A 21,995-nucleotide genomic window follows, 5' to 3' on the forward strand; every position below is an offset into this window, starting at 1 on the left:
ACAGCTTGGCCTCCCATCCTGGGTGTGTCCCCTACCTCTCCAGCCTTGCGCCCTGCATTGCCAGGTTAGGCTCCGGTTCGCTGCAACCCCACTGGGGACAAGCAGTTTCAGCGTGCGTGTGTGTGTGTGTGTGTGTGTGTGTGTGTGTGTGTGTGGGGGAATTGTTCAGTTCTTTTAGTATCGATGTAAGGTGTCAGCACTTGAAATGTGTATAAGGTATGTTTTAAAAGAAAGAGTACAGACTTTTGCATTTTTAAAATGATATACAGATCAGCCTATTTACTGGCAGAAAGCACTGAACACCTCTAAAAACCTTAATCTGCTGAATACAATGATCAGCAGAAATTTCAAGGTGTGTACTTGGGATGATGTCCACTGTTATTCGGACAAAGTATTTCAATGAAAGCAAGCAAAGCAAAGCTAGTAAGCAAAGCAAAGAAAGTAAGGTTCTCCCACTGTTTTTCTCCTGGTACAAAGTAAAGTATTAGAAAAAAGTTACTGTTATAGCAGTAGGCTGTCCAAGTATACTGATGCAGTGAATCAGTCTCTGAAACAAGGTTTTACAGATGACAATATTCATAGGTTTTTCAGTTACGTTTCCTTCAAAAAAGAATAACCTCAAGTGTGACCACAGATACAGCATAAGAGAATGCGATACTGTTCAACACACTTAGTAAGATTTTGAATAAAAGAAGGATTACCAGAACATTTCACTGCCTCCCTAAGACTGCTTAAAATAAAAGGATAAGTGTCAAGCACACAAACCGGAATGCACTGAAGCCTAAGGAAATTTAAGCTTGGCAAGAAATTAGAGGGAATCCTATCACTTGTCATGTTTTGAGTGCTTTTTGGGCATTGTTCAGTTTGATGTGAAACATTAATTGAGACTGGATTTCCTTCAGATGTTCTCCCATTTACCACCTCTCCTCATTTAAATAAAAGAAACCTTGCCCATACAAGTATTAAACACAAAGCATGAATGGATCAGTTTTGAAGAGGGACCGTTAATACAACAGATTAAATACTAGGATTTGAATACCATACATTTCATCATATGTATAAACTTACATCTTTTCATACTAGTTATAGGTATTTCCCCACTGAGATGAGATTTTCTCCATAAACTCTGCCTGCAGTCCTGCACTATACAAAATATTTGGAACTGAGGGCTGCTCTCAAAATACACTCTGTATTCAGCAAAAGGGGTCTAAAGAGAAGCAGAATGATACAATAAACTTAATTCCATTCAACTCTGTAACACTATGCTCAGTAGTAAACATTCATACTAGTATAATGGAATAGATCAGACCTGTGTAGCCCCTTTTCTACACAGGTAAAACCATGAAAAATTGTCACTCACCGTGCTCTTTCTAAAAACTTTAATTCCACCCTGATTTTATGTTGTATAGAACTGGCCCTTGAGCTGCATTTGAATCACATTAACTAATAAGGAATTTCATGTTCATCTGGTAACAGTTAAATAAGCCACAGTGTGAAATGTACTTTACTCATCTGCAGATACTACTATGGTAATTGAAGTTCTCCCTTAGGGCCAGATTTTTAGATGAAATCTTGATTCAGCTTTCCAGAGTTGTCCCCTGGAGGTCTGTATTAGTAGAAAAGAATAATTTCCAAGACATGATCTACAGGATTTATTTGTCTTCTACTGTGAAATGTGTACAAATACAGCTGTAGATAGAGATGGGATCCATACTACAGCCCTCTGTTTTAAATAGCAGCAAAGCAAAAGATGGCAACACCACCAAAGTCAGACTATAGATTACCCACAACCTCTGCGCTGAAAAGGAAAAAGAAGCTCATCGAAAAGCTAGCCGATATTTTTGCACCAGTATTGAGATACTGCAGAGCTTGGTCCACCTCTTCTTCTTGAGATGAAGAATGGTCTGTGGGGAGGAAATGCTGTTCCTGCCCAGCAACAACCTAACAACTGGTTACGTATAACAGGTAAGCGGTGTAACAGAAGTGGTGCGTACAGCTATAGCTTCCTGAGCTTCTGGGGAGCCGTTCTGCAGCCAGTAAAGCATACTGTTAATACTCCACCTGTATATGCCATTCAGACCGGAAATGAAGGACAGTCTCTCGACTCTCAATCTCACTGCCCACAGATCACACATGCCCTCATACTCAAACACTTCATACACTCTAGCCTGGCCATTCCAAAACTTTTAAAAATGAGTGATGGCTTACTATGTGAAAGTAAATTAAATGACTGGTCTACAGCCCACGGCTCCTGATCCCGAAAAGAAATTTTACAGATAAGATAGTGCTTTCTTTGAATTAAGATGAACCTGCAGATATTATCAGCTGTTGTTCTCATTTCATCCTGTGTTCCAGGAAATGGTGCCAAGATCTTCAGTGTCTGCAGCTTACCTCCTCCCCAAACCCCCACCGCCACCCCACACACATCCCGTCAACAACAACACTAATTTCGCTCAGTTCTTCTTCTGTCTTGGGGCGTTGTTGCTGTTGAAAAGGCTGATCCCCGTTCTGGAAGCCACGCCTGCACTAGACGCCCCAGGCTGCTGCATCACCTTGTCCAGAGTGGTCTTCTTGATGGCAGCTGCTGAGATCTTTTCCTGGTCAGCCAGATACTGCAGCTCCCTTGGAGAGAATGGAGTTAGAGATGAGCACAACACACACACAAGAAAGAAAGAAAGAAAGAAAGAAAGAAAGAAAAAAAAACACTTAGTGAACACAAGGTTCCTGCAATACCTTTCACAAAGACTCACTGATTTTAATTTACTTCCTAACCTTAATAAGAAAAGTGAGTAGATCCATCAGCAAGACATTTCAGGACAAAGTGACAATCACTATTAGAAATCATCTGTTCATTAAAAAATGTAACTTGAAAGTATGTTACATTAAGCGTATTTCTGGGATCAGAAGACCAAATTCAAACAGACGGTTCTACGGTCCTTTGTTACAATACTGTATTTTGATTAGAATCCATTATTAGGATTCATGGCTCAATAGAGGACCCCACAAGAGGACTCTAAAAGTAGGCAAAACAGATGGAACACAACAGGGGTCTTGTTGCTACCCATTAATTCTAAGAATTCCATTAGGACTGAAGCCTCTAGAATGTATCCTGTGCACCATGAAAACCAGGGCCAACCCTGTTGTCACAGCACAGAGAAATTCTACTGTTTAAAGAAACATTTTAAAATCTTTATAGTGAGGGTACCTGGTCCTGATGCAGGAGGCCTCCACAGCATTTATGAGTAGGCTGCGGAAGCCTCCGCTTTCCATCACATGTAGGGCATGGATGGTTGCACCGCCTGGAGAGCATACGTTGTCCTTCAGCTGCCCAGGGTGCTGCTCTGAGTCCAGCAGCATTTTTGCTGCACCCTAAGGCCAACAAAAAAAGCCCTTGAGCTGACAATGTACAGCAACAATGCACACACTTCTCCGATTTGGTATTGACAGGGCCAGCTAATGGGGATCCATGGAGATGGACTGACCAGCAGGGCCTGGGCTCCAAGCCGGACAGCCAGCCTCCTGGGTAGTCCCATCTTCACCCCCCCATCAGCAAGAGCATCTAAAGCTGTGAATGCCTAGGTGAAGTGCAGGGAAAAACGCACACAAAAATATAAAAGTAAAGTCAGGAAATCAAGTTCAAGAAGGACTGATAGCTTTCTTAGTACAGTTAGTTTTGAGGCATTATTCCAGTTCATTGTTATCCATCACTTAACGGATGCCTTTGTCTATAGTGACTTTCAATATTAAGCACACACACACACACACACACACACATTTTCTGAACCGCTCGTCCCATACGGGGTCACGGGGAACCGGAGCCTACCCGGTAACACAGGGCGTAAGGCCGGAGGGGGAGGGGACACACCCAGGACGGGACGCCAGTCCGTCGCAAGGCACCCCAAGCGGGACTCGAACCGCAGACCCACTGAAGAGCAGGACCTGGTCCAACCCACTGCGCCCCTGCACAATATTAAGCAAGCAAATTCAAAATATTTTTCACCTGTACACAGTACGCTGGTCTTACTGGAGCAAATCAGTATGTGCATTTCTCAATGGTCCTACACTAGGAGCAGGGATTCAAAATGGGGACTTCCATAATGCAAGGCAGCAGTCTTAACCACTACTGCACTATATACTGTAATAGGCATCTGAAACGTACGTCGCTTTGGAGAAAAGCATCTGATAAATGAATAAATGTAAATGTAATATAAATAGTTTAAACATCACAAATTTTCTAACTGGTGCCCACATTCTAGCATGAGCTTGGAAAGGAAGATGTCTCTACATTGGCAATTCCACTTTCTCCATAGTTTGTTCACCACATTTTGTTTAAAAAAAAAAAAAAAAACATACTACAGGCGAGAAATTAAGCAGTGTGTTTTTGTAATATGAAAACTAATATGTCAGTACTGAGTCACTGTGTCCTGCAATCGCTCACATAGGCAGGTCCGCTGCCGCTCAGGCCTGTGACGGCATCAATCAGATCCTCCTCGACTTCAGTGCAGAAGCCCACGCTGGCCATCAGCTGTTCTAGTAGTTTGCCATCCTCCACCTCAGCATGTGTGCCTGTGGCGTACACTGTGGCACCCTCCCGCACCACAACGGGTGTATTGGTCATGCAGCGCATCACCTTGGGGGTAGGCCGATACTGGAGCAGCTTCTACAGAAGAGAGCATACCCGGAAGTCATACGGTGTTACAAGGGCAGGTGAGCAGGCAGCATGGCACACAAAAAAGTGAATTAGTGACCAACTCTTCTACAACTAATCTAAAAATTTTTACAGTTTCTGAAGAAAGCACAATTAGACTTGTACCATGGTTCCTTAGTAGACTGTAGTACATTAGTCACAGTCACATTTCAGGTTCTCCTTGAGATGCAAGTACACTGGGTAGTCAACTTATAAACTCAACTGGGACCAGAGAAGGGTCTGTAATTAAATTTCTTCATTAACTCAAAGTCACTTTAATACTAAGTCACAATCAATAAAAGCTCAATAATGCACGTGTTCTTTCACATATTCACTGGTTATGTTCTGTAAAAACCCCATACAATGCTCTAACGAATTTTTAAAAAAAAAAAAAAAAAAAAAAACTCAGCAACACTTCCATCCATCATTAGAAACCCTTTGTCCAATTCAGATCACAGAATCTAGAGCTAATTCCAAAAGCACAGATTGATGCAGGGTATACCTTGAGCATTGATGCTACTAGATCACAGTGTATAATGTTATGTATGTCTTTATGTAAAGATCAACTTACAATAAAACTCATTTAATATGACTGAAAATAAAACATCTCTTCAACCTCCCATTCAATGCCATCAACTGATTGATCACATGAGCATATCCAGTGTTCATTAACTTCAGTCCTGTTTCAGCTTTATTGCCTACACACTCAATAAGAGCTTAATAAATCAGAGGTTCCATCAGTCTATATATAGACACGTTTATGTATTATGTAAAATTTTGAATGATGACACTCAGGGAGCACCACTGTAAATACTGTGGAAACAAGTTTAATCACAGCAGTCCCACACTTGTTTCTATTCTGTCTGCATGTGTTTTACTGCCAACTAACGCTTGGGCATAGAAACACGACAGGATGTTGCTCTGCAATGGAAATTTTAGATAACAGAATGGAAAAAAAATTAAAAAGATTACAATGGAAAATTTTCATCTATGAATGCACATGACACTGAATATGCCAGTTATGCATTTCTTTTCTGTGATTTTAGAGTCAAATGGCACATGGAGTTTCCTTCTGTAGCACAACCCCATTGCACTGGTGATCTCAGATTGCACAGAGCAGCTGCTCCAGACATTCAGAGGTATGGGGTGAGACATTATTTGGGGTAAGGGAGTGGAGAAGGAATGCTGATGCAGTAATTCATGCCTTTGGTCAGGAAGGTGGGGGGGCAAAGGAAAGAAGGAATCACAGCAAGCAGAATAGAATGGGTGTGAACGGCAGTCAGCTGTAAGCTGAGTGATGACATGGAGCTGCCAATGGAAGGAGAGCCCTTGTATTTAAGGCAGGCCGACTGCTTGCTGACCTTCTCAATGGAGCTGATAGTGACACCAGCAGCACAAGAAACGATGAGGTGGCGGTCCTCGATGTCAGGCCCAATCTCGTCCAGCACGAAGGGGATGATGTGAGGCTTGACTGCCAGGAACAGCACATCACTCTTGTGCACTGTCTCCTTGTTGCTAGTTGTTAGGTTGATTCCCATTTTCTGCTCCAGTGATTGATTAAAACAAGTTTGCACACATTTATTTTCCACAAAAAATACATGAATAAATAAAAGTAGTCCCTCCACCTCTAGTGCAAAAAGCAAAACAGGGCTGGTTCTTTACTATGGGGGGTCAAACCCATTTCTTGGAAGGTCAGGTATATTTAGACTTTAAGCACAGCCAATTCTCCTGGCTTAATTCACAAAAATCACAGCTAACTTCTGCACTGATTACAAGACATTTTTCATAAATAGCACTGAAAGACAATAATTCAGGGGCACAGGAGAAGCACTCTGTTGGTATATGCATTCGAAGTCATTAAAAATAAAATAGCAGCTTGGCTGAACATATTAAGATATGAATATGTAACAGGAGCAAGCACAGTTTTCTCCCAGGGTATGGACTTTTGTCCCCATGTTTTAGAGCATCTTACTGACCCTGAGTCCAGAGACTGTGGGCAGATCTGTGTCTGGGGAGCTGGCTGTGATTCTGTGGGTGGCAATTACACCTGGAGAGGAACACACAAACAATGCATGTGGCACAAATCCATCAGAGCAGCATGACTTGGTAAGGAGTTTTTTATTTTATTGTTACAGTGTACACCTTAAATTCCCTTTATATAGATGAATAAAGTGTTTACCATTCTCCTGCCTGAAGAATCAACATTTCATCTGCATGATAATTCAAATGAATTCTGGAACATCTGGAAACCTTCCTTCAACTGCTTAGGTAGTGCTACGGATCCCATTTGTGAATGTTGTAAACTTTTGCCCTAGTTTTTTGCGTCTGTATGTATTTGCAATTTCTGAGCTTACTATTTCTGTCTCTGTGTTGCTGTGACTCAGTGCTGCTCCATTGTTAATAACATAAGAGTTGCATCACATATTTTGTGCCTCCATGAGACTGGAAAAAGTCAATTTGCCATGTTATTTCATACATTATTCGATGTTTACCGTAATGTGTAAGATACTCGGGGGTCTCAGTGGTACTCAAATATACATTTACATTTATTCATTTAGCAGATGCTTTTCTCCAAAGTGACGTACATCTTTTAGAAAATACAATGTGTTCATTACATTAGCAGAAAGAGAGACTTGGATGCAGACGCGTGATTCTTAAGTGTAGTTTGTTTCTTTCGACCATATATGAATCAATGTTCATTGCATGAGTAGCTGCATAAAGCTTTATCAGAATATTCAACGATTCTTTCCTAGATTACGTTTCATTACAGAAGTACTCGCATGAAGGTTTATCCATTGTCTAAAGAGCATGATCTCAAAGATATAGAGCATGAACATTTACACATTGCATGAACTTAACAGATCATGTCAAAGTGAGTCCGGAAGAGGCGAGTTTTAAGACAGTTTTCAGACCCTTTTTAAATGTAAACAGAGACTCAGCAGTTCTGAGTGACAGGGGAAGGTCGTAGCCAGAACCTAGAACTAAACAGATTTGCCTGAAAACTGGAGGATACACATCCCCCTTGTACCTATGCATTAAGTGGGAATAAACATTTTCCCTCACTAAGCAGTACTCAAAAGTAAAGTGAATGATACAATAGTGAATATGCCAACTCACCAGCTGCTGTGAAGCCCTTCACCAGCGCGTGAGCCAGCTGGCCCGCGCCAATGAAGCCCACGCTCATTGCGGACCTCCTGCTACCTTGTTATACAACACAAAATACCAGTAATTTTATATATAAAGTATATATATAGAAAATATTTTTGTGATATTTTTATATCCATACACTTCCGTACTTTAAATTACGCCACTTCGTTCGTATCAACGCCGTTGTTCAGTATAACTAATCAAACTGATAGTTACAGACAAATAAACACTTCCAATTGTCCTACTGTGAGATAAATTTATTTTATGTGTCTGTCTGGTCCCAGAAGATATGAATGTCGTATTATTTAAAGTAGTATTTAAACTAAGGGCAAGTTCAGTTTTTAAAAAAAATCTGTTTCATCATCCCAGCTGCAAAGTGAAACTCTGGATTTTTTTAAAAAAAAAAACTAATACTCAACCGAGGAAATCCTTACCTTTTACGACGGGAGGGAAAAAAAAAAAAAAAACGACCCACAAAACTTAAATTAACAACGATGGCTCAATCTGGGGCGCTATTAAACGCTACTGATGTGTTTTTAATTTGACTTCCTACTTCTACACCAACACCATGCAAGCAAAGCAGATGAAAGACACGCATATGGTCCAATGACTGGCGAGAATCAGGACGCTTTGACCAATCATAGCGACGCGCGGCGGTTGTGGGCAGTCCCACGTACCGTGCCTGTTGCATCACTTTGAACATAACACGCGAGCCTGAGCGCATAGCGGAAGAGGAAGTCAAGTATAATGCGTGTATTAATCCAGAAAGGCATAGTATTTGAATATTTTCTTCCTTTAATTGAAGTAATGAAGTGCGTTCAAGATAACTAAATTGAGTGCAGGCGGGATGCGGCGCTATGTGTGAAATTCCAGTAATGTGCGACAGGTGGATGATACTGGATTCTCTGGGACACAGTTGTGAGGGCTTATGAGCCCTTGGTCTAGTTTGTTTTAACCTTCACCCAGAAGCAGCAGCCCACGTGACAGAAGGTCCGCTTCATCAACAGCTGAGCATCCTTTTGCAGTGTAAAAATTTGATGCTCTTTCCAGCGAGCAGATTCCATTTAGTTCTCATGCCAGTAACCTTGCCCTGCTGCTAAATATAGGATCTTGTGTCAGTTTTGCAAGGTATTTCAGAATGGTGCCCAAACAAGGACCCCCACCTGCAGTCAGAATTAACTAGGAATCACTGAGATCCCTGAATACCTTCACAGTGCATCTGGCAGATAATATAAATTTATTCTTCTGTATGAAGGCTTTCTTTTCAAAATATTCTTGTATATTTTTTATACTTGTTAGTCTCAGTTTTTGGCTTGGTAAAATGTATTAAATAAATTGTGTGATTGAGAAGAAAGGATCACTGTGGAGGTAGTATCATTAATTCACACTGTAGCCTTCACTGGTTGTTACAGCAACATTTTGGTAGACAAGTAGAGTATTAGATCAAATCTCTGGCTACACTCACCTTTCAGTCATACAAATGCCCACAAATCTCCATACTCTCCATGCACTGTTTCCCACAAACTGGCATATTTGCATTCCCTGTCATGTCTGCATCTGCTTCCACTTCCACTAGTGTTCTCGTCCAGTGGTGGTTTGCCTACCTTTCACTTTGCCTGGGGTTAGGCAGCCCTAGCTTGCTCCAGTCTTGTATGTCTGGTGTACACCACGCTACACTCCCAATCACTACTGTTATCATCTACTGAACTTCCTGTACTTTTGAGCATGCACTAACTTTAACTTTGCAAATCATCTTCAGTCTCACCTGGTTAGAGTCCACCAAGTTTTTGGGTTTCAACAACCTTGCTCAATGGCAGGTACAAGACTTCCAGTGGACACAAAGCCCTTACAGAAAGTGCACCAAGCATCCACTGAAATGCACAACCAATCTTATACTTCTAAGTCCTGAAATCAAAATCTGAGCTTGGGACTTTTACCCTTAACCATCAGCTGTCTGGGCAGAGTCAGATGGAATATATGCAGGAGAAACATCTCCCTGCTGTGGCCACAATATATTTTTCTAGTTATTTTTCCCATTATTTGTTTTTATTCTCCACTGTGCTTTACCCTTATATTTTCGGAACATCTTATTTATAGCTAAGTTGGTAAATGTTGTGGTTCACATGGAGAGTACAAAAGGTTTCCTTTTGGATTTGGAATATTATTTTCCTCACAGTAAAAGAAAATAAAGTGTTACTGGACATTTACCAAAGTTGTAGGTCAAAGCCACTCTTAAAAAAGTAGGTATTCTAACACCTTAAGAGTCAGTGAGTATTTGTGTGCCTGTGTGAAGCTGTGTGTTGTCAAAAAAGTCAGTACCACACATAATTACTGTACATGCCATAAGAATGTTAGACACAATATTTAATGAAAACTGCAGTTGCACCGAGTTAGACTAGACATGTACAGCTCCAGAGTCTGTAGGGTTTTGTGACATTGCCTTAGTCAATCAGCAACAATTTTATTAAAAGGGACTTACAGGTACAACTTAACATTTGTTAGCTTACTTTTACAACTTGAGGCTTGTTACAGATGTTTACATAAATACCCTCTTATGAGTAAATGATAGGTTACTTTCCTGGGATTTAGAGTCTACAGTCTTTGTCTTGACTCTTGTGGAAGAAATTTTTCTCTTTCCCGTTTCAGCCATAGGAGACACTGAAAGAAACGCACTCAGACAAACAAAGACTTTCACAACAACATTGGCCGATGGAAGAGCCCCAGATGGGTGTCTCCCTGATCAGTCTTTATTGCCTGCTTTTATTTGCCAAGCTCATACATAATTCATTACAGGGTGTTATAACAGGTGTGTTCAGTGTTTTCCCGCCTTTTGTGCCTAGTAACTTTCCGCTTCTTTTGTTCTCAAAACCCTCACACTAAAGCCAAACCATCCAACCCCCATCATCTGGCTTACCTTAAACTGACCTTGCTCCAGGCAAGACAGGGCCACCAGCCTTTTATGACATGCTCTTGGTGTCCACAGCCTGCCTTTATCAAGTGACCTCTGACCTGGTGCCTGGTATAGCCTGCTTCTCCCACAATGGCCTTACATTCCCCATCACAGAGCACAGCCTTAAACCCAGTACAAAAATATTACCAGTTACCATGCTTAACAATTTCTATGACTACTAAATTTTGACACACGCACACTTTCTGAACCACTTGTCCCATATGGGGTCGCGGAGCCTACCCAGCAACTCATAGCGTAAGGGCGGAGGGGACACACCCAGGACAGGACGCCAGTTCGCCGCAAAGCACCCCAAGCAGGACTCGAACCCCACACCCACCAGAGAGCAGGACCCGGTCCAACCCACTGCGCCACCGCATCCCAGATTTTGATACCACACTCTTAATTATTGTTACAACCTCAGCTCTTGAACATTTGATCGATATCATTTCTTATTGGCACTTGTTCCAGTATCCAGTGCATAATTGTGTTGCTACGTGCAAAATAACACTAAACCTATAGAAGAGGCTTCAGCTTTAAGGTTCATCTGGGAGGCACCAATACATGACAAAGGTATTGCTGGGTAATGTATGACACATCTGAACAGCACCTTGAATCTGGTGGTGAACGGCCTCTCGCCTACAAAGTGCAGAACATTCCATCTCTGCAAATCACTTGACAATTATAGTATGAACTAGGAGTGCTGACACAGTATGAGCCTCGAGTTATTGTTGGAACTGCACAACTAGACTATCCAGTGCTGATCCAGTTATACAGAAGTTTAAAAATAGTACAAGATGTAGGTAAATATAATATATACAGTATAACAGAACAAGTGTTCTGTGTTAGAGACTTTAGCGCACCACACCTGTTTATATTCTGAGCTCGTGCTCTTTTGTCACATAACTAAGTGTGCTAGATGTGATTCCTCTCCCAAGATTGATGTGAAGAACACATCACCACATTGAATTAGAAGGTGGCTGTAGTTTGGCCTAAGAGTTAAACAATGGTGGGGGTAGAAATCCTGTTTCCTGTTTAGGGGAGTAAATAACAGCATTAATAGATGACATTGGCTGTCTTGTTTTAATAAATGATTCCAAACTCATTTGGAAGGTTGCAGAGCATGGCAAGAAGCATGAATATGTTTAACAGAGCTGCTGAAAGAGAATGCTGTGGAGGATGCTGGTAGTGTAGTGGTTAGCCCTGCTACCTTCACCCTCAACGGTTGCAGGTTTGAATCTTGCCTCCAGCTGTAGTACCTTTGAGTAAGGTACTTACCCTAAATTGCTCCACTAAAATTACCCAGCTGTGTAAATGACTGTAAATAGGTTAAAATTATAAGTTGCTTTGAAGAAAAGTGTCAGCTAAGTGAATAAACAGAAGGAGATTTTGAACCAAGTCCTTTCAAGTGGAATAGGAAGAAAACTCAGAATCGTGAGTTCATTTTGTGACCTATCATCAACGAGGATTCCACTAACCTCTGCAATCAGGTTAGCTATTGTGAAAAAAGGATACTGTATGTGAGTAGAGTACACACAGCAAATGTTACAGATCTACAGCACCAGGCTGGCACAGTTGGAGACAGTCATCACCAGAATGCTGTCCCAGGAGCACTTCTCCAGTGGGCAGACCATCCCATATTTCTTGTCAAAGAAGTAATCGGGCTAGCGCTTACAGTATGTATGGCAATACAGCTAGGAAGGTGCAGATGGTAACATAAGTGATGCCAGAGCACAACATGGCTAATGTAGAACTTTAGACAGCGAATGAAACTATCGTCACATTGATGGTGCAGCGCAGGCTGTAGACTACTACACAGTACTGTACTGGCTATATTTGCTGTCAATGGCCAGGGCCACAGAAATGATGCAGGCTATGAAGGCCTGGACCACCTTGAACTGACCTGATACAGCAATCATGTATCTCATCATGTTGTCTTGTTTGGCCTGAATGAGCAAGATCTCAGCACAGTAGGCAAAGCACCAAATGCTGGAGCAGATAGTGACAGCAATGAGGTAGCATGCTCCTTGCAACTATTAGGTGGGCACTCAGAGCACAGAACGTAGAGAGGATACACCACGGAGGCAGTGATGTACATGAGCGTGGCAAACATAACAAATGTCAATGTGAATTTATCCCAGGATGTGGAAAAGCAGTTGTTTAGATGTGTGACATGCAGCACAGGCACTACCAGTGTTGCATCAAAGCAAAAGCACCACGTGGTCAGGCAAAGTGTCTCATAGGTGACGTTCTAGCCTGCTTCATGTCCACCGGGCTTACGATGTTGCAGCCAAAGAGTAGCTAGGCCATCCGCATTGCACCCAGTGGACACAGCCGTACCGCCCTGTTCATTGTGTATTCTTCCTGGGGATCCATGACCAGAACCTTCTCCTCTTGCAAAGGATTTGTTGCACTGTCTTCTCACCACATGCTCTTTTGCCCAGGTGTTGCTGTACTTCTTGTTCTTGAAGTGTTTTTCACTCTGTATATAGACTTTGTTATTTGAAATCCAGGTCCCTGTTTTGCTCAATTGTTTTGTATTTCAACCTGCTTGCTGGCATTCATATTACAAACACACACACACCATCTGAAACCATTTGTCCCATGCAGGGTTGCAGGGAGCCAGAGCCTAACCCAGCAGCACAGGGCATAAGGCTGGAGGGGGAGGGAACACACCCAGGACGGGACGCCAGTCCATCGCAAGGCACCCCAAGTGGGACTCGGACCCCAGGCCCACGGGAGAGCAGGACCTGGTCAAACCAACACACCCTCCTCAAATTACGAACAAAAAGTTAAAATTGTTGTTTCTTTTACCTTACCAAGACCCATGGATAGGCCATTGAGTCATTTCCAACTCATTTGGCTTCTTAGGCAAGGGAGGAACGGAACTGGTTTGCTAGTGTCTTCTTCTGCGCATGGTTTGGGGTGCAAACACAGGGAGAAATATGGAAACTCGATTTGCCTTGAGCTGGTTTCACACCGAGTGGGGGTGCGGTGGCGCAGTGGGTTGGACCGCAGTCCTGCTCTCCGGTGGGTCTGGGGTTCGAGTCCCGCTTGGGGTGCCTTGTGACGGACTGGCGTCCCGTCCTGGGTATGTCTCCTCCCCCTCCGGCCTTACGCCCTGTGTTGCCGGGTAGGCTCCGGTTCCCCGTGACCCTGTATGGGACAAGCGGTTCTGAAAATGTGTGTGTGCGTGGTTTCACACCCATTGAGCAGTTCAAGAGCCGTAAGACACTTTATTTACCCGTAGTGCCATAATGTAATACCAATTTCAGTAAGCAGTATAAGGAAGCAGTGGTTCTGAAACCCCATGTTCACAGGTCTTTGTGATCTTGATCTTGACAGGGAAAATACCTTAGCAGTCTAATACTTACAGAGATTATAAAATATGGATTTACATACATGAAACATCTGCAAAATATGGTGTTTTTGAACCAGTTCCACACATTAAGTGATGGTTTTTTGAGAACTGACAAAGTCTGCACAGTACCTCGAAAGTCTCGCAGCAACTGTTTAACAAATTAAAAATAACCACAGCTCCAAACATTGCCACTGCTGAGGATACCAGGCTAATGGACAGTGCCAAAATGTCCTGTGTGGAATCCAGTCCAAGGGCTGTTCCTGCCTTTGCTCGGTGGCTGGTTCACATGGGAAGACTCACCTGTCTGTCAGACTCATTTATCTCCTCCATGTGGTAAAATGTGAAAGTACAAAATTTTATTTACCAGAGGTAAGTCTTAGGAATTTGTGACCTCGGAGTGGAAAGGGGTCTATTAATAAGCCATTCATTTAAATATTTTACATAAAACCTCCCACCTTCACAATTGCAAAATGTGAGAAAAAATTGGAAGTTACATAGATGGCCAGTGAGACAACTCATTTATGATCACAGCAATGTCCAGTAGCTTTAAGAAGGTTGAAAAAAGGCTCATTGCCTTTTGTTCCCAAAGTCTTAAAGATAAGCGCATACTAAAAGTATAGGTGAAATTCAAAGGCCTACATTTCTCAGGAGAATTATATAGATTATACTCACATTTCCTTTCATGAAATAACAGGACACCCAGAACAACCAAATCAAAGGAGGGATGAGATGCAGTGCACATGATGGGGTATGTGGTTTTAGATGGATTCTGTGGGAAGTAGTTGTGATGGCACAGGGTTTTAGTTTTTTGTCCAGTTATTTTTGACTTTCACCCAGAAGCACTACTTTGGCTGGGGATCAGCCCACATGATCAAAGGCCTGCTTCATCAACAGCTGATCATCCTCACACACACACACACACACACACTATTTGAAACTGCTTGTCCCAAGCAGGGTTGCAACAAGCTGGAGCCTAGCCCAGCAGTACAGGGTGCAGGGCTGAGGGGGGAGGGGACACACCCAGGATGGGACACCAGTCCGTCACAGGGCACCCCAAGCAGGACTCGAACCCCAGGCCCAACAGACAGCAGGACCCCCGTCAAACCCACTGTGCCATCACACCCTAACCCAGCTGATCATCCTTTCACAGCATAAAGATTTGATGTCCTTAGCAGCAAGCAGAGTCCATTTAGTTCCCATGCCTGTAACTGTCCCTAAATTTAAAATCTTGCATCACTTTTACTGGGAATGACAGGATGCCACCTAAAAACCCTCTAGCTGCAGTCATGAGTAATCAAGAAACTACAACATTCATGATCACCCTCAGTGTTACATCAAGCAGTCAATGCATTTGTTCATTCAGCTGACACTTTTCTCCAAAACAACTCATAATTATTTACACAGATGGACAATTTTACTGGAGCAACTGGATAAGTAAGTGGCTTAAAGGTAATACAGCTGGAGATAGAAGAGGCAGCAACTCTGACCACTACTCTACCAGCTGCCCCAACGTTTCTATGTATTTTTTACATTGGCTTATAAAGGATTTCTTCTTTAGTAATTTTTTGACATTTCCTTCTACCACCTTAATCACAGTTTTATCAAAAACTCTCTTCATGTGAACAAACTACTTATGTTATAAAAAACGAAAGGAAAGCCATGAACGTGGGATCATGAAATAAATACACCCTGTAGGCTTCACTTAGTCTGGAATTTTCTACCCAGACATTATCAGCTGTTTGGGCGAGTCAGCTGGCCACCTGTACGGGTGTGTTGGAGTAAGGGAAACTCTGTAAGCCGAAAAAACACCTCTCTGCTATGGGCCGAATGTATTTTTTCACATTTTTTTTAAGTTTTTTCTATTTATAGCTCAGTTGGTAAATATTGTTGTTTGGTCATGGAAAGCACAGATCAGAAAATATATGAAAGGCACAACATTTATTGAACACTGCAACCATCAGAGAGCACACTATAGATGTGCAGCTCCAATACAACAAGGTTATTGCTTTATGCAAAGTGACTTACACATTGTAAAATGCAACATTTCTTTACCAACTTATCCAACTTGATGTTTAGTGTAGACATTTCGGTAAACACCTTCAAGAGAACCTCAGCAGTTCCTCTTTTGTGACAGAGTGCGCAACCTTTGCCTTCAATGATAATTATGGATATTCATTTGCTTTATAATCTGGAGTTCCAAACTCAGTTCTTGAAAATTCCCTTAATTTCGTTATTATTGGCACTCATTCTAGTGTTGAATGTATAAATCTGTGGATACATGCAAGGTAATCCTAGCCTCATAGAGCTCTAAGGTTCAACAGAGAAGCACAAATACATGGCAACAGTATTCATGAGTAATTTACTGTATGATACATTTGAGCAGCACTATGCACTTCAGCTGGTGGTGAACAAAAACGGAATGCTGCTTCCCTGCAAGTAAATCTATCATTACAGTACCAATTGGAAGTGTCAGTACGGTATAACGTACAATGTATTATGGGAACCGGTCATTGTGGGAACCGCACAATTAGATTATGTCAATCCAGTTATATAAAAATAAAAGAATAGTTCAATATGCTAACACCCTTAAAATAAATACAATAAATATAACAGAATGAGTATACTGTTAGCAACTTTGAGACACCTATCTGTGTTCTGAGCACCACCTCTTTTTCACTTAACCATTTTTTGTATGTACTAGGATTCCTTTCTGCAGGTAGAATATGAGTGACACATTTCCTGGCTGGAAAGAGTGGGGGGCGGGGGTGGGGGGGGGTGGTTGGCTGCATTTGTTAAAGAGTTGAAGGAAGCTGAGACAGATGGGTTCCTATTTTCCAGGCAGAGAGCTAAGTTTTCTAAGCAGATACTGGTCATATCTGGTTGCAGTCCAGGAATGTGGTTCTGCAACAGAGCAGGGAGGGCAGGGGTACAGGTAAGAGGATGGAACGGGTGGAGATTCTGTCTCCTCTCTAAAGTAATACATGATACCATCCATCCATGAAAGAACCTTTCTTTTCAATAAATGATATTAAAGTCATTTTTAAGGCAGCAAGATGAGGAGAAACACGTCAGAGTGTTAAACAGCTTAACAGCCGACAATAGATATGTTCAAGACATTTTTAGAGAAGTCCCTCCAAATGGTGTAGGAAAGAAGATCAGATCCACGAGTCCATATGGTGGCACAGCGAGATCTACGTCCACCTTCAGGCTGGCTGTTGGGAGATGAAGCGTATCTTCTGCGAGTACACCAGGTCAGCGATGTACAGCACCAGGTTGGCATAGGTGAAGACAGCCACCACCAGCTTGCTGTCCCAGGGGCACTTTCCCTGTGGGCAGCCTGACGGCCGCTGGAGTGTCCCGTACTTCTTGTCAAAGCAGAAGACGGGCCAGATCACAGCAGTGCTCAGGTACAGCAGTACAGCCAGGAAGGTGTAGATGACCACAAAGCGGTCAAAGGGAAAACGCAAGGCCGAGGTGCGCCCTGTAACAGTCAGCGCAACCACCACCACGGTGACGGCGAAGCAAAGGCTGTAGATCACCACGCAGTATTGTGTGGCAATGTATCGGTTGTACTCGCTGTCATTGGCCAAAGCCCCGAAGATGATGCAGGCTATATAGGCCTGGACCACCTTGAGCAGGCCTGACACCGTGGCCATGTAGCCCACCACGTGGCCTGGCTTCGCCCGAGTGATGAAGACCTCGGCACCGTAGGCAAAGCAACAAATACTAGAGCAGACGGTGACGGCAATGCGGTAGTCACGCTCCTCGCAACGGCCGGAGGGGCACTCGAAGCGCAGAAAGTAGACAGGGTAGACCACAGAGGCAGTGATGTACATGAGCGTGGCCAGCATGGCAAATGCCACTGTGAAGTTATCCCAGGAGATGGGCATACATCCGTGGAGACGAGTGACGTCCAGCGTAAACACCACCGCTGTGATGGCGAAGCAGAAGCACCACACAAACATGCAGAAGATCCCGTAGTTGGCACTGTAGCCTGCCTGGTGTGCTACGAGGCTCATTGTGGAGCAGCCCAGGACCAGTTGGGCTATCCTTGCGGCACCCAGCGGAGACAGTAGCGCTGCCTTGTTCAGGTAGTGTCCTCCGTGGGGATCCATGGCCAGGCCTGACCCCTCCTGCTCAGGACAGGTTGCGCTTTCCAGTCACAGGGTGGTTCTTTCACTGGCTTCTGCTGTGCTTCTCCCTGATGTCACGCCCACTCTGTATATAGACCACTCTAATTACAAATCCCAGCCACTGCTTTCCTGCATCGCTTTGTAATTAAGGCGGTTTGGACGGTTTCAAATTACAGACGGCAACTGAGTATTACTGTTTCTGTAACTCACCAAATCCCATAAACAGTACAGTGTATCAGCAGTTCTGAAACCCTGTGCTTACAGAGCTTGAAATGGGATTAAATTTAGATCTGTACAACAAATGTACCTTTCTTAGTCGGCAGCTTTAACCTAGACTCAAGATTAGAACACAGAAAGAATAGAGAATATTAGAGAAGTTTTTTAACATTTAATTTGCATGCGGTACACATGATCAGACATTAAATGATATACTACTTATGTGTACTGAACGTGAAAACATAAACACGTGAAACATTTATTATTAATGTGCGACCAGGATTACACATAGAAAGGACAAAGTGGTCGGTACCTGTAGGTCTTGCGCCACAGCGTCTGGCAAAGAAAGACAGTTCCAAACTGCGGCACTGCAGAGGATCTCTGGCTGGTGGACAGTGTTGCAAAAAGTCCTCCGGGAGTCCGGTCCGAGGATGCTCCTTTTTTGCTCAGGTGATGGTCCTTACTGTAAGATCCGTCCACCCGGCCTTGTGTTTGCTGTTCAGATTCTTGCCTCCTGTGTCAGTGCTCGGCGTCCAGCCAACATTCGCTGCAGGTCCGCTCCCCGGTGCCACCGAAACAACCTGACGATCCAATCCGATCTGGCTGCTCCACTCCACTGCCTGTGCCTCCTCTCACCCTTCAGCTGACTCACGCTCTCTCCGCTTGCCGAGCCTGCAAGATCACTATAAATAGGAGCTCTGTTTCCCACACAGGAATGGGCGGGATGGGGGGTGGGTGAGTTACAGAGGTAGCACTACGCCTCGGTACAGGGAGTCACATTTCTCAGGGGGACCCGGGGACCCGGGGACCCTGCCCTACTGACTTCCAGCAGCCTTCACTGGACGACTGGCATTTCCCCATACTCTAATGATAGGGTCCATAACCAGAAAAAGCCCAAGTCAGGCTGGAGCATGCAAAGAATTACACACTGCACCCTTGCAAAACTACACATTACTGACTCTGACTTCTAGGATGGGTTCGGGTGGGGTGGTATTGAGTGGGACAGAGGCCAGGAAGTTACAGACCACTTGCATTTTCCAGAAAGAGGGTTCAGTGCTTCATGGTGGGTCACTGTGTTGCTGGAGAGCGAGTATTTATTTTATGTATGTTGCTGTTCGGCAACTTCAGAGACAGTGACACCTAAACCTTGTATTTTATAGCGGAATAATAGAGAGGTAGGTCATCTTGAGGTTCAGTGACTCACAGTCGCTGGTGACAAATAAAACCCCATTACTATACATTCTTTTGTCCATCTACAAGTAGCGTATTAATAGAATTAATTAACATATTTTTTAATGCTGACATACCTTTGCAAACTTTCTAGAACTTAAGCGTTCAGAAATTTGATGTTTAATCACAACGCCTGAGTGGCAGTTCTACGCGAAATAACACTCCAGATCACCAGTACTTTGACAGAGCACTTGTTCCTCTGGTTAATTATGGTTCAGATGAGAATTTTCAAAATTTAAAAACAATTTCATAACTTTTTTATGCTTCTGCTTTCCGGAATGTCTGCAGTGGAGTGAACGCAACCAGTGTTTACCTGTTGAGCTGAGAGACGTTGGTAAAGTGCTGCCATATAGCACCAGTAAGAAGAGGCAGTCTGTTGCTGCGGAGACAAAATTGGAGACGATAAACAAAGCGTAACGTGTCAAGAACATGAGGGAATTTGCACACTGTACATGAATTAGTCAACAATGGGGATTACAAAAATTTACAGAGATAATATATTTTTATTTTCAGGAATTTTAAACTCTTTTTTTTTACTGCGGTTCAGTGTTAATTTTAGTGAACAATTTATTTATTTGTTGTTGCTATAGCTGAGGTTTTTGCAGAGCCTAAGCAACAAATGGATTTGACTGTGACTCATGAGTAAAAATTATTTGAGCTACAAACAAAAGAAGTTCCATATTTTGTAACTCAATTGCATTGATAAGATGAGGTGCAAATATTTAACTACAATGGCAATGCTTTAACCTGTATTAGTTTTAACAGCTCTTTTCAAACTTACTACTTACTAACATGTTAGAAACACAAATGTTTGTTAGTGGAGAACCATATATTTACTTAAACTAGTAATGTAGGAGCAACTCCTCCAATAACTCCATTCTTCAAGAAAAATTTAGAGAAGCGTATAAAATGCAGTGTTCACAATATGTATATATGATATATAATACAATATATACGTATAACACACACCTCATGTTTTGTGAGTTCATATGAACTGTGAGAATCCATGGCAGTAGAGTGCAGTAGTGAATGATGACTTGTAATCTCATTTTGGACAAATGAATAAATGTAAAGAAAACCTAAAGGTTGCTGGTCCAAATCCATTTCCCTACACTACTGCAGTGTCCTTGAGCAATGTACTTACCCTGAGCCGCTCTGTTGTAAATACCCTGCTGCATAAACGAGTAAACAGTTCTGCTTGCTTTGGGTGAACGTGTCATCAAAATGACAAATTAACAATAAAATATAAATTTAAACAGAATTAGAGGCCTTGAATTCTGACAAAGTGGCTTCGCTGCTCCTCTTACCAGCCTCCCAAAGTTGAGCTTACTACTGAAATGTTGAAATGACCTCTTTCCTAAAGAGTTAGTGGTAAGAGCTCTGACTGCACTTGAGTGGTCAAAGGGAAACTTGTGACTGACCTGAACTAGTGACCAATGGAGGAACAAGAGGTCAGCTGACGGTGAGGAGGTGTTGCTTGTGGTTTCCAGTAAAAGTGATTTAGTTGGTTTGAGAGAAGAACTCTACTAACAATGGAAAAAGGCCAGTGAAATACAAAGAAGGATAAATCCGACACTGAGGACGCGTTGCCATTGTTCATAGTAAAAGTGAGTTCATTGCTTTTAAGTGGCGAGCATCAAAAAATTAAACACAAACAATTAAAACATGACACGTGGCAAAAAGGGAGAAGATGTATGTTTCTTCCTTCACAAAGATGCTTGAATAAAAGTTCAAAAGTATTGTTGCCAGAAAATATTCTGAAATGTACAATTTAACTCAAGTGAAGTGAAGTGATGTAAGTTTAACCCATTATTAACTTCATCTGATGATGTACCACCATGGTGCATAATATCAAGTCTACAGAAATTCTCTAACCAGGGACCTATTTAGAGCTACAAAGTCTAGAATAGTCATTTCCTGAAAAAGTATTACGGTAAAATACTGTGCTGGTTCTCCTGCTGTGATAATACTAAAGGGGCACCAGCCAGTGACATCTCATTTGGTAAAACAAGAAAGTGGTTGAGGAAAGGTGGAAGCATTAAATAAATGAGATCAGAGAATTTTCATATGAACGATATTGTGGGAATGGGAAGTAATGTGTGGAAAGGGTTCAAAACACGCTCCTCATATTTGATAGAAAAAAAATAATATAGGTAAATGAATTCATGACATCTCTTTCTCATTCCCTTTTGAAGAGGACATGTTGCTGTTACAGGACATGGATCAATTACTCTTATTGAAAGTTATCATCAGAATGGCTAAAAAAAGTTATGG

At 42.5% G+C, this 21,995-nt stretch overlaps 2 protein-coding genes and 1 pseudogene across 2 annotated transcripts; all 3 read right to left on the minus strand.

The window, feature by feature from the left end:
• Window positions 1–1,637: 1,637 nt before the first annotated feature.
• LOC108940808 (pyrroline-5-carboxylate reductase 1, mitochondrial-like) lies at window positions 1,638–8,388 on the minus strand. Its single transcript, XM_018763183.2, has 8 exons — window positions 8,269–8,388; window positions 7,805–7,888; window positions 6,664–6,734; window positions 6,049–6,228; window positions 4,439–4,660; window positions 3,483–3,575; window positions 3,206–3,369; window positions 1,638–2,622 (listed from the first exon to the last, which is right to left on the minus strand). The coding sequence occupies exons 2-8, from the start codon at window positions 7,869–7,871 to the stop codon at window positions 2,454–2,456; spliced, it is 966 nt and encodes a 321-aa protein (XP_018618699.1). The 5' UTR covers window positions 7,872–7,888; window positions 8,269–8,388; the 3' UTR covers window positions 1,638–2,453.
• A 3,946-nt stretch (window positions 8,389–12,334) lies between these two features.
• On the minus strand, window positions 12,335–14,472 carry LOC114910213 (myeloid-associated differentiation marker-like protein 2; annotated as a pseudogene).
• A 2,432-nt stretch (window positions 14,473–16,904) lies between these two features.
• myadml2 (myeloid associated differentiation marker like 2) lies at window positions 16,905–20,071 on the minus strand. Its single transcript, XM_018763264.2, has 3 exons — window positions 20,035–20,071; window positions 18,805–19,163; window positions 16,905–18,360 (listed from the first exon to the last, which is right to left on the minus strand). The coding sequence occupies exon 3, from the start codon at window positions 18,255–18,257 to the stop codon at window positions 17,346–17,348; it is 912 nt and encodes a 303-aa protein (XP_018618780.1). The 5' UTR covers window positions 18,258–18,360; window positions 18,805–19,163; window positions 20,035–20,071; the 3' UTR covers window positions 16,905–17,345.
• Between the last annotated feature and the right edge of the window lie 1,924 nt (window positions 20,072–21,995).

The sequence above is a fragment of the Scleropages formosus genome, chromosome 3 (genome assembly GCF_900964775.1).
Source record: "Scleropages formosus chromosome 3, fSclFor1.1, whole genome shotgun sequence".
NCBI classification, from domain to species: domain Eukaryota; kingdom Metazoa; phylum Chordata; class Actinopteri; order Osteoglossiformes; family Osteoglossidae; genus Scleropages; species Scleropages formosus.

What these genes read in the sequence shown, in the direction of transcription:
- LOC108940808 (XM_018763183.2), bottom strand. Translation starts at nt 7,871, where the DNA reads ATGAGCGTGGGCTTCATTGGCGCGGGCCAGCTGGCTCACGCGCTGGTG. An exon ending in CTATCAGCTCCATTGAGAAG is followed by an intron (nt 4,661 to 6,048) that starts GTCAGCAAGCAG and finishes TCTCTTCTGTAG; the next exon opens with AAGCTGCTCCAGTATCGGCC. An exon ending in GCGGCAGCGGACCTGCCTAT is followed by an intron (nt 3,576 to 4,438) that starts GTGAGCGATTGC and finishes CACTTCACCTAG; the next exon opens with GCATTCACAGCTTTAGATGC.
- myadml2 (XM_018763264.2), bottom strand. Translation starts at nt 18,257, where the DNA reads ATGGATCCCCACGGAGGACACTACCTGAACAAGGCAGCGCTACTGTCT.